Genomic DNA, 12,065 nt, shown 5'->3' with positions numbered 1-12,065 from the left:
CGAAAGGATCACAACCAACTTCCAAATACTGTTCATCTTTTTATTGAATATTCAGGTAAATATTTCACATTAATACAGGCTACATAAAGTAGAGCCACTATACGACATGAAATTTACTCAACTTTTTTTTTCCTTTTAAGTATGTAAACAATTATACATGTATTTACCACCCTAAAAGGTTGAAATCATGTAATCATCTAGTTCTCTTTTCTGCAGACAAGTAGCATTCAGTACTGTTTAGCCAAAAGCACTAAGTTCATCTGATTTTAAGTTCAAAATGGCTAAACTAACTGGAGAACAGAATCAGTTGGATAGGAAAATCAATTTGTTCTTACACAATGGGCAATCAAGTTTCCATTGTTAAAGCCCACACGGAAAATTGCTTAGTTAGGCACATTAAAAAAAATCCCCAGGGTTGTTCCAAGGTCATAGGTTTCCCAAACAAGGCTAAAGAGAAAAGACCGTCTAATTTAGTTGACATATTTGAGATGCATGTTTCCAATATGAGGCGCCCAGGTGCCAGGCCAAATCTGAAAAGGGGGAAAAATCATAAATTCCAATTAGGAATGTTACACATTAACAAAACAAAATACAAATTTAATGGCAATTATTTCCACCAACGGGGAAAATCCCTATAATATTAAAGCACAGTAAGAGGAGAATGAAACAAAAATAGTAAGATGACAGAAATTATTTTTGGTGCTAAGGATTTGTATTTACAGACAAAAGTGAACTAGAAAAAAATCTGCAAGGTAAGAGAAAGAGTTAAATGTCTTTTACCTGCTGAGCATCAGTACATTCTGCTGAGTTTTGGACAACTTTTATCATAGGGTTCCAAGCAGGATCTGGGTTATGAAGTCCATTAAACAGAGGGCCACCTGGACCATCAGCAAGCTGAGGATGTGAGGGTATTATGGTACCTCCATACATGGAAATTGGCAGACCCTACAAAGCAGAAAGCAAATATCTATAACAATGAAGTAATTAAAAATAATCAGATTATGCCCCTGAAATCCTTTTCTAACAAAAAATACAATAGTCCAAAGACTATATGTGGCAGAAACAAACAAATAACATGTATAAATAGTACTCTTGGGAAGAGAAGAGAAAAAACATAAGCCCAATTGAAAGTCAAAATAAACTCATCACCTGAAAAGTGAATATCTCTCATAGGATTACTATGGAAAAAATACTTTGTAAACCTAAAAAAGCTGTTGAAATTTAAGGTAAAAAAATCATAGAATTACAATTAGAAAGGACCTTCAGTATCATCTAGACCAACTTCATTTACAGATAAAGGAAAATGATGCTAAAAGAGGTAACTTCATTTAGCTAAGGTTACAGATAGAGTGAGCAGCAGAATCAGAATCTGAATCCAGGCACTCTGGTTTCAAGACTTATATCCTTTATCATAATCCTTGTGAACATCGCTTTCTACAGAATAAGTTACTGCAAATAACACAGTCACCCAGCATTTATTTAAGCTTCTGGTTCTTTTGAAAGACAGCACACTTATAAAATGAAGTAAAATGACCAGCAAAGGTATGAGTTTATGTGGACTTTACAGAAAGGGATATTTAATCTCAAAAAGCAGAAAAAATTACCCTTAAAAACCTGGTAAGATTTTCAAAAAGGTCTACATGGATAATTCCATATTCAGGAAATTTTATATCCTTACTTTAGAAAAATCCACAAAACTGCTTGCCATAGGCTGATGGAAAATGTTAGAGGGAGCCACCATTCCTGAATCATCTCTTTCCATTGGCTGGTGCTGGGAAAAGGTGCCTGGGTCTGAGAGCTGTTGATGCAGTGGATGATTCCCCATCACAGGCTGTGACCAACCCGAAAGGCCTTCTGGAAAGAAACAGAAATGGTCTATGTGTTACTTAATTTGAACAGAGACTTGGAAAAAAGAACTCCTGATCTATGTCAACAGCTTAACTAGTACACTTGGTGAGGAAACTTTTCTGAATAACAAACACTTTCTAGTAACTGCCATGAGGCCTCTTCAAAAGATGTCTTCAGTGACACAGACTGGTCTTCTTAGGGGTTCCAAGGGTTGCTACTATCTGAGCTAGAATACATCAAGGGAAAAGGAGATATACTTTTAATCATTTCTAGTTGCTGTGCTTTATGCTTACAATACTCATCCTAAATAACATTTCAGACTTAAACTATAGCTTGATAGCTATAAAACATCATCACTTAGAGGACCTCTATCATAACAACAATTTTGTGCTTGCTTTAAAAGCCCTACTTGAGCTATTCCCTCTACAGAAGGCAGGACAATCTTACCTGATACGCTATTGACGCCAAAGGACCAGATACCACTATGTCCAACAGGTGCTGTGAAATTAGTTCCCAGAGGCGTTGGTGTAACAGAACCTCCCTGTCGAATCCGAGCAAGTCTCTCTGTTCCAATCGGGGGAGGTACCTTTCTGTCCTGACTGGGGTTGCCTCCTTTTGGCTGGCCTAATGTTGGCGGTGCAGAAGTAGCTGAAAGGGGTGAAGATGATCCCGAGGAAACAGATGGAATAGGAGAGTCACCTGGTGGCAAAATATTTCTCTATTGTTTTATTACATATAAAAACTAGTTTTGGTAAATATCTGAGAAACTTGAGTGGAGAATTCTCCCACCAAAGTCCTAGTCTGATGTCTTATTGTGGAGGAGATATGAACCTGGGTTTTTGAAGGTTCTGTATGCTAAAGGAATTCAAGGTATAAAATCTTTATGGGTATAGTACCCAGTAATGGATTGTATTCTAAGACAATTTAGTATGCTAAATAAGGAGAAGGCATATTATCAAAAAGGTTATCAATATTTTTTGCCCACAACAACCTATAAAGCTAAAGGTATGGAAAGGATTTGTGCTGGTGGTGGGTAAACACAATGATGAAACTCTGACTTTTTTTAAGTACTGAAGGTGAAAAATTAGTTTCTGAAACCAAGATTCTATAAACAGTTTTAGATTATTCATAATTCTGAATGGAATTCAATGAATATTAAAAATTATGGCTTAAAAATTTCCTAGGCTGCTCAGATGAAGGCAGAAAAGAAAGGTACTATATATTTACTACTACTTTCAAAGCAAAAGACTCCTCCTTGCCCTACATTATAAGGACTGAAAATGATTACATTTTAAAAATAAGGATAAATGTTAGAAAAGTGTTACAAGTTTCAACTGACTGGTTACTTAACTGTAACAAGATGCTCAGTTTTCTGGGGTTAAGTTTTGCATTATTGAAAGTGGAAATTAAATCACTCTCTACCTTATGATTCATTATATTTGTGAGGACTTAATTGTAATAATCAATGAGTAACAAAAAGAATCAAATTTATGCAACTTTCCTAAGTGTAAAAAAAAAAAATCAGGCAGTATCACAATTTTTAATTTCTAATCAAATTCAACAAATTATTCAATAGTAGTACAATGCAAAGGGCCCTTTGTAAAATTACCTCTGATTCCTGTTTTACTCTGCACAAAGTCAATAAAATATTTCAAGATTTGAAGACTAGTTTGAGCATTTTCTTTTCTTTTTAGAAGACTAGGTCTCCCTATCTCATCCAGACTACAAGCACGACTGCTTACAGAGTCTTTTATCTGCTCCATTTCTGACTTGGCTCAGTTTGTTTCTCCTTAGGCAATTTAGTAGCATCATCCCATCCCCAATTCTAATAGGCTAACCATATTTAGTCCCAAACTTAATACAAGATATAACTCTTGAGACAGAATGATCCACCAGTCTCAGCCTTAGTATTAGTAAGGATTGTAGACTCCCCCTACTGTGACCAACTACTTTGACTATTTTTCATGCTGCTTACATTATCAATAAAAGACCGCAGTGACCAAAGATTATCAAAATGTTGTAATATAACTCTGGATGTCAGTGAGCCTCATGGTTTCTTAAATCTAAAAAAAATTATCTGAAACAGTAACTTAAGAAACTTTCATAATCATTTCCCCCAAATTCCTACATGAATTTGAAGCACTTGTCCAAGGATGGGGTGAAAAATGTTGTCTGTTGAAACTTGGAGTCCCAACAGGTGCTGGACCTTGTAGAAAAACCCGTGTTCCTTGTATGTTGGAAAAACTTGTCAGGGGAGCTGAAGAAGAAGATGGGGAGCTGCCAGATGGATCAATGGATGGTAATCCTGAAAGAAAGCAAGGCCAAGATATACATTTAGTTGAGATTTTCAAACCCAGAGCCTTAATTTGCTTTTAGGAAAGGAAGAGACAAAGAATTCCTGCTGGTAATCCAATAATTTATGAACAAAGAAGTAATATGGAAGGGAATAATTTCCTTGAAATGACTAAAAATCCTCCAATTCAATAAATATTTATTAAAAATCCACTATATACAGATCTCTGTGCTTCCAAAGGGTCAGCTAAGGCTGTACATGAGAAACAAAAAATGCACATTTAATACCAAAATACTGGCTGTGGCATGTTAGTAACCCATGATGAAGCATATTTAAACACACATCAGGAAAGAATGATTGTTTAAAAATGAGATAATCATCTAGATTAATTTCATAATTTTCTCTGAAAGGGAAAGTATGGTGGAGGTCGTAGGAGGCAGAATAGTACACTAGAAAGATCACTGGCTCTGGTGTCAAGCCCTAGGTTCAAATCCTGCCTTGAATGCGTACTACTTGTGTGACTGTGAACAAGGCATTTTGTTTCTGTGGGCCTCAGATTTCATGTCTATAAAAACAAGAGAGTTGGAGAGCTGGTCTCCAACTGGTCTCCAGATGGTCTGACATATTTTCCATCTCTAGATTTAAGATGTTATGAGCCTAAGGCTAGTGTACAGGAGAACTTGTGATTAGACAGCATCTATATCGTTATTTGACAGAATGGTTATGTTTTGAAGAAAATTTTAAGAATATAGTTCTTTACCTCTACCCAAGAGAAATGTGTCTGTCCCATGAGAAATGAGTACTTAAGACTACAAGTGCTCCTGAAGAGTTCAATGTGGAGGAACCAAATAAATATGGAATACATTACTTGTTACATTAAAATTAAAAAATTGTAAACAGATTCAAAATCTTTCTTCCAGAAGTTTCCTGGGGTGAATTTAGGCTTTCTTATATTTTATTACCGATTGTGGGAAACCTACTGCAGAATGGGTAAAAGGGCTTGAAAAAGGAAATAGGTATGTTCATTTCATGAAAAGGTAGCTTGTAGAAGAGGGGGTGGTGATAGAAGGGAAGGGCAGATTGGAGGAAGGAGTAATCAGAAATCCATCTTGGGGTGGGAAAGGGAGAAATGGGGAGAAAATCTTAATTCAAAATCTTGTGAAAGTGAATGTGAAAACTAAAAATAAATAAAGAAAAGGTAGCTTGTGACAAATCTGTAAATTACGAAAAAAAAATCACCCAGATAGGCCTCCTTAAGTTTTCTTTTATTTTGAAGGCAATGGGGTTAAATGACTTGCCCTGAGTCATATTGTTTTAAGTGTCAGAGGCCAGATGTGAACTCAGGTCCTCCTGACTCCAAGGCCAGTGCTCTATCCACTGCACCACCTAGCTGCCCTCTTAGTTTTCTCACTATACACTCTCTTTATACTTCCAAAAACTGCTTTTAAACCAAATATAAGAGATTCCCTAAACTATAATTCATGGAAAGACAGCATCCACTAATACAAATACCAGGCAGGTGCTGGCTTTACTTCTAATCACTCTGGAGGACAGTGTTATATAAAAGGCTACAACTTTAAATGCATACTCATATTTCTATAGCACTTTAAAAGTTGATGAAGTACTTTTCTTATAACAATATGAAACAGGGCGTGCAAATGTTATTTTCATTTTACAAATGAGAAAACTCAGATATGGAATGGATGTAATTTACTTATAGTCACAAGATGTTAGTGTGCCAGGATTCAAACTCATGTTTCTTGACCCCAAGTCAAGGACATTTTTATTAATCCATAATGATGCTATTATAATAACCTCAGCACTGGGAAAGAGGCCTTCCTGTTCCCATGGCCTTTCAAAAGTATTCTAAAACTTATAATTCCACCAAAATGAAATCTAACCAGCTTTATCTCTATATGATTAAGGAGAAAGAAAACCAAAATCATCTACTGGGGCTTTTGAATGTGTTATGTATATATAGGGTTCTATTGAACTGTAGGAAGGTAGAAAGTACTTCCAAATTTTTAAAGTACAGTATATCTAATGCCACACACAGAGATTCATTTGAAAAAGTTGATCACTCCAGCCCACCATACACAGACAAAGTTTAAACAATATAGCCAATCAGTAAAGGGGCAGCATATAATATGAACACTATTGTTAAATCCTTCAACTGGTTTTCTTCCCAACGATTTCAATTCCAAATTATATTCACAAACTACAATTATTTTTCAGCACAGTACATACCTAAAGTGCCACTCATTTCCACAATATATACTTTATTGTGGCTCAGAGTCCTATAAACATATTAAGTTGTTCAAAATTAACACTTATTTTTATAATTCACCCAATTCTTTCATGCAGTGAATTCAACAGTTGATTTCTAAATCCATGTAAACAACAATCAACCATATTAAGCCTTTTATAAACAAATGTACAAACGTACACTAGGTGGCACAGTGGATAAAACAAGGGCCCTGGAGTCAGAAAGACCTAAATTCAAATTCAGTCTCAGATACTAGCTGCATGACCCTGAGCATATTTGCCTCAGTTCCTCATCTTAAAATCGGCTGGAGAAGGAAAGGGCAAACCACGCCAGTATCTCTGCCAAGAAAATCCCTCAAAAGAGATTATGAGGACTCAATGCCAACAAAAATAAATGAATAATAAATTTCAAACAGGAGTAGGAACTAAGAAAGTATGCTATGAACCTGTTTCTAAAGTCACAACTTACATTTTTTTAATCAAAGTACGAATTTTCAGACTCTATGGAAAATGTTTGTAAGCTGTGAATTTTTCCCGAGAAGTACTTGTGAGCCCTTTAGCAAAACTGTAATTTTATACAACCACAGGGAAATATCTGGTAACAAGGCATAATTTTACTGCTAAAGGGTCAAGGTAAACAAGGTAGCAATATCACCTATGCATAGGATCCTAAAGTAGGTGATACTGCACTCTGAGAAGTGCTGAAATGATAATGGGTAGGGACAGTGGTAGTTGTTTGAAATGGCACAAATTTCAAAAAACAAAAACAAAAAACTATTACAGAGTTAAAGAAAGTAGATGGGGATGGGGGGAGGCTGAGTAATTTTTTTTTTTAAAAGGAGGTGGGGCAGTAAGCCAAATAAATTTGGGAACCCCTGAAGAGGAATACCAACTGATTGACTAAGGCTGAACAGAGATGATTTAGCTGCTAGTAACTTACCAACTGGACTAGTAGAAACTCGCTGGGAAGGTGGTCTGAATCCAGGTGCCTTGGAGTTATCGGGATGCACATTTTCTAAGTGTCCAAGAACGGAGTTACCCAGGAAAGTTGACTGAACAGTGAAAGATGGATCTGTGGCAGCTCGTGAAGACAGTGGGCAATCTCCCCAACCCTGGTTAGCTGGCACCTGGTTACTATCAAAAAGACTACTAAAGTGATTGAAGAGTGTGGCTGGACCAAATGTAGGTGGCAAAGATTTATTTGCTGGATTAATGTGCATCTGAGAACCGTTCATAATGCTCATGGCTGAGGACAGCTGCACTGCAGCTGGTGGACCTTGAGGTGGTGTTAGAGGAACTGGATTTGTAACAAAAATAGACTGCGGATCCTGGTGTACAGTTGCATTGGGTACCACTGAATAAAATGAACCTCTAGGCTGCATTCGGTGAGAAACTCGAGGTGCTGGTACAGCTAACTGAGGTAAATTACTGGTGTCCTGATTATCAGCAGTAACTGATCGAGGAGATGCTAAGTTTAATGGAGCAGGTTCTGAGTTAGATGCAAAAGGCAATGACATAGGACTTAAATCAGATATGTTTGCTGGCAGTACCTCCTCCTGTGTGTTATTGAGAGGAGCAGGACTACTAGAAGAGCGGGTTTCTAGGGCTCCTGGGTTGTTGCTGGCAGAGACACTACAATTATTTGCAACTGAAGATGGGGTACACAGGTTTCCCACAGGTTGGTCTTGTGAGGACACCTTCTCTTTGGGAGTTGATATAGCAGAGAAAGAGTCTGTTTTATGTACAGAAAGTTGTGTTTGTGGAGCACTAGAGGGCAGAAATGCTGTGGGAACTTGTCCACTGTTGACAGATGCAGAGGAAACAGAAGGCAGAGAACTACAGGTGCTTGTCACAGTAGAGATCACTGTTGCCATGGTACTTGTTTTAGGAACACAGGCAAATAACTGCTTTCTGACTGATGAAGGAGTCCGACTATTAGGAACACATAGAGGTTGGTTTGTAGCAACTACAGAAGACACAGTGATAGGACAACTGGCAGCAGATAGTCCAGTAGACTCTGACTGTAAAATATTTCCATTTTGGTTAGGCAGGCGACCTGCATTGTTATGCTTTGGAGAACTATTGGTGCTTCCAGGGTTAACTGGTCTTACTGGGAATGGTCCCCAAGTGTTAGGAGAGGGTGAAAAGGTTCCTCCAAACTGGGCCATAGGTAAGCGAGGATGCCGGATCTGTTGCATAGTTTGGGCAGCCAGCAAAGCAAAATGAGGATGGGAATAAGCTAAAGGAAGAGAAACTGGGAAAGAAGAACGAACATTTGCTGGAACGTTCTTATTCAGTTTATTGGGGGGCTGGAACGTAGATAGTGTTGTTGCCTGTGAAGTTACAAGAGCTGGAGCACCTAATGGAAATGCATTTTTGTTTGACGCAGTTGTAGTACCTACTCCAGATGAAAAATTTGCATGAATTGATTTGGTGCTGGCAGGGGTTCTGATGTGATTTTTAGGAATTAAGTCTTCTAGTTCCTTAGCAGGATCTTGAATAAGAGCATTAATAAGCTGAACTGCATACCTTGTTGACTCTGTGCCACCTCTGAAAATTTAAAGACAAAATAAACAGAAAGAAGTTACTCATTAAAGGAAGTTCACTATTAGCTGCAACTCTCCTAGTCAAACAAAAAAGCCCCTCACCTCATATAAAGCACCCATTAGTACTTTTTCATAATTACCTTATTGTGATCATTCTTTCACCATTCTTATCTTTCTGTTTATCCACATCAATATGTGCACCAGTGACATCTTGTATTGCAGTGATGTTGCATCCACCTCTTCCCATTATCCTGGACACAACTGAAGCAGGGACAGACAATTTCTTGGACCTAGGCCATAGAGATTACAAATCGATTAGAATTTTTAATATATCCTGTTTTCCTTTTAAACACACTAAAGATCTATTTATAATAGCTCATTTTAATAGATTTGTATCTAGTCACATAGGGCTCATTTACCAAATAATGAGGATGAATTCCTAAATGACAAACCTAAAAAAGGATTTAGATTACAATGAAAGATTTTGTTATCTGATTGACTCCAATACACCTAAAAGAATCCTAGCCACAGAATGACTCCTTAAGAGTTTGAAAAGACCTTAAAGCCATCTAGTCCCAATAAACATCTGAATAAGAATCCTCCAACACTTCTACCACAAAAGACTCCTTCCAAAAAAGCAGTCATAGGAGGCTTTGCTTGAAGATCCCCAGTGATAGCAGAACATCTTACCTCCAGAGGCAACTAATATTCCACTTCTGGAGAACTTTGTTTTATCTTTTTTGTTGGTTTAACTGGGCAGTGATGGTCCAGAATTTTCTTGGCTGTGGGAACCACTAGGAACTTCCTTTCAGATTCAGATCAGTACCTTTTCTGCAAACTGTAAGGTCTTTAAAAGTTGCATGGGGCACCAACACCAGCTATCCATCAGCAACTTTGTTAGGAAATGTTTCTTCAAAGGAAACCTAAATGTGACTCTCCTAGTTCCGCCCCAGAGGCCAAGTAGAACAAGTGACAACTGATCAAATACTTGGGAGATATTTCCTCTCAAGTCTTCTCTTCTCCAGGCTAAACATCCAACAAATTCAATTTCTTCATGTAAGATCTTGAATGGTCACTTCACCATTCTCTGGGTGCTCTCTAGCTTATCAATGTCCCTCATAAAATGTGGCATCATGAACTGAACACTATACTCTTAAATATTCTCTGATTAAGGCAGGGTGAGGCAGGATCATAACTTCCCTCGTTCTGGACACTATGCCTTCTCAATGCATTAGCTTGTCTGATGCATTAGCTTATCTGCCATGTCATGCTATTAATTCATATTGAGCTAGTTGTCCCATAAAACTGCCAGATCTTTTTTGAGATAAACTCTTCTATAGAGAAACTTCCCTAAGAAGTAGATTTTTTGAACCCAGGTGTTAGGCTTATTAACATTAAAATTTCATCTTATTAGATTTGGACTGATAGATTAGACCAGGGTTTCTTAAAACTTTTTTCACTCAAGACCCCTTCAGCATTTCTTAAATTGTGAGTCACTGACCTCATATGTTTCTATTACTGTATTGTTGCTGTTCTTTTATGTTTTTCTTTCTGATTTATGTTGTCATAGTTATTGTGAATATACATTTTTTTCTGGTTCTACTTACTTCATTTTGCATCAGTTCATGTAAGTCTTTCATACTTTCTTTAGTACCTATCAGAGTCATTATTTGTTATAGCACAATAATATACCATTACATTTTTTGCACCACAAATTGTCTAGCCATTCCTTCAGTCTAAGAACCTCTACTTTGTTTCCAGTTCTTTGGGTCTGTCTCCTATGAAATTCTAAGCATCCCTCTTGCTATTCTGCCAATATTGCATTCCTTTGGTAAAGCTTTGTAGGCATATGTAGATAATTTTCCCCACTTTATTCCTTTTCGGTTTAAGACTTTCAGGTTAAGTTAGCAAAACTCTAGTAAAATATAATATGATCAGCCCTTGCCAGGTATACTTCATCCCGTGTGCCAGCACTCTGTCATTGCTATTTGTTAAAGTCAAGATTCAAAAATCCAGTCTCATTTTCAGATAGCAGTTTCTTAACCTAATCTAAAACTGGCATTGTATGTTGGGTGATTAACAAATGTTTGTTGACTAGATTTAGCTAGTTGTTTTCATAGCGAATCTTTTCTGAAGTCTGTGACATAACTGATAGAAGAGATAGAATTACCATCTGCATTCATAGGATTTTCTTAGAAATTATTTCTTATGGCAATATCATTTGTACCTGTGTGAATCACCAGAGGCACAGAATAGTAATACAGTTTGAAAAGCCTTGAGAACTTCTCTGTCATATCTTGGATGCATGCTTTATGAACACAGCAGACCTCTCTTGTTATCTGGTTGTCAAAGAGGTATCTCAGGACTTTCTCCACAGGGAGTCATAAAACATCACTACTCAATCACTTTTACTGGATGACCTTTAATTAACACCACCTGTAGATCCACATCATTATTCCTTAGAGGACAAGGAGCTACTTACACCTCAGAGGATGAAGCTCCTTCATCTTCTAAAAGATCTTCCTGTTGGTTAGCTTCATGGGAAGCATTGAGGTGGTCAATGGATAGAGCACTGAACTTGCAGTTAGAAGACTTGAATTGAATTTTTGCCTAAGATACCTATCAACTTCATGACATGAGCAAGTTACTTAACCTCCTTCACACTTATAAATCTATGATACTATGAAGTAAACATTCAGTAGTTGTCCACCTTCTCTTTTACCGAGTTACATTTTTCCATTCTCTAATTTCATGACATAAGTCAGGATTCCCTCTCTGTCTCTTCAGATCCTTTTTCTTCATGGTTTTTACACTGATATACTTTATTTTTTTTTTTAATAGGAATACTTAATTATCCCTGGAAACCTAAAGAGTAGAGAAGCATCTCTTTGTAACTTTTTTAAAAACGGATTTTTATTGACAAATCTTGGTTTTATATCACCCAAATTTCCCACTTCATCCATTTCTCTCCTCCCTCCCAGTCATCCCTTATGACAAATAATTTTTTTTTAAAAAAAAAAGACAAAAAAAAATCAGCAAAATTGATCAATGCATCAAAAAAGTTTGATGTCATACGCAATGTTGCACACCCATGGATTCTGACCTCTACAAAG

The 12,065-nt window shown here is 37.0% G+C and overlaps 1 protein-coding gene across 9 annotated transcripts in view; it reads right to left on the bottom strand.

Annotated features, from left to right (window-relative positions):
- Positions 1-26: 26 nt before the first annotated feature.
- The window catches only part of ANKHD1 (ankyrin repeat and KH domain containing 1), a 118,087-nt gene continuing 106,048 nt past the window's right edge, over positions 27-12,065 (bottom strand). For 7 of the 9 annotated variants that reach the window (XM_072630500.1, XM_072630501.1, XM_072630507.1 and 4 more), the window contains 7 exons: positions 9,093-9,242; positions 7,347-8,956; positions 3,977-4,153; positions 2,296-2,547; positions 1,679-1,854; positions 781-945; positions 27-530 (listed from right to left, as the gene is read on the bottom strand). In XM_072630500.1, the coding sequence (XP_072486601.1) occupies positions 471-530; positions 781-945; positions 1,679-1,854; positions 2,296-2,547; positions 3,977-4,153; positions 7,347-8,956; positions 9,093-9,242 (2,590 nt within the window). In that variant the 3' untranslated portion in view covers positions 27-470. The remainder of the gene's footprint in view (positions 531-780; positions 946-1,678; positions 1,855-2,295; positions 2,548-3,976; positions 4,154-7,346; positions 8,957-9,092; positions 9,243-12,065) is intronic. The other 2 variants (XM_072630502.1, XM_072630505.1) reach the window with 1 other exon arrangement.

The sequence above is a fragment of the Notamacropus eugenii genome, chromosome 1, assembly GCF_028372415.1.
Source record: "Notamacropus eugenii isolate mMacEug1 chromosome 1, mMacEug1.pri_v2, whole genome shotgun sequence".
Classification (NCBI taxonomy): Eukaryota; Metazoa; Chordata; class Mammalia; order Diprotodontia; family Macropodidae; genus Notamacropus; species Notamacropus eugenii.
The sequence above is the reverse complement of the archived record's forward strand: the minus strand, read 5'-3'. Positions and strand labels throughout refer to the sequence as shown.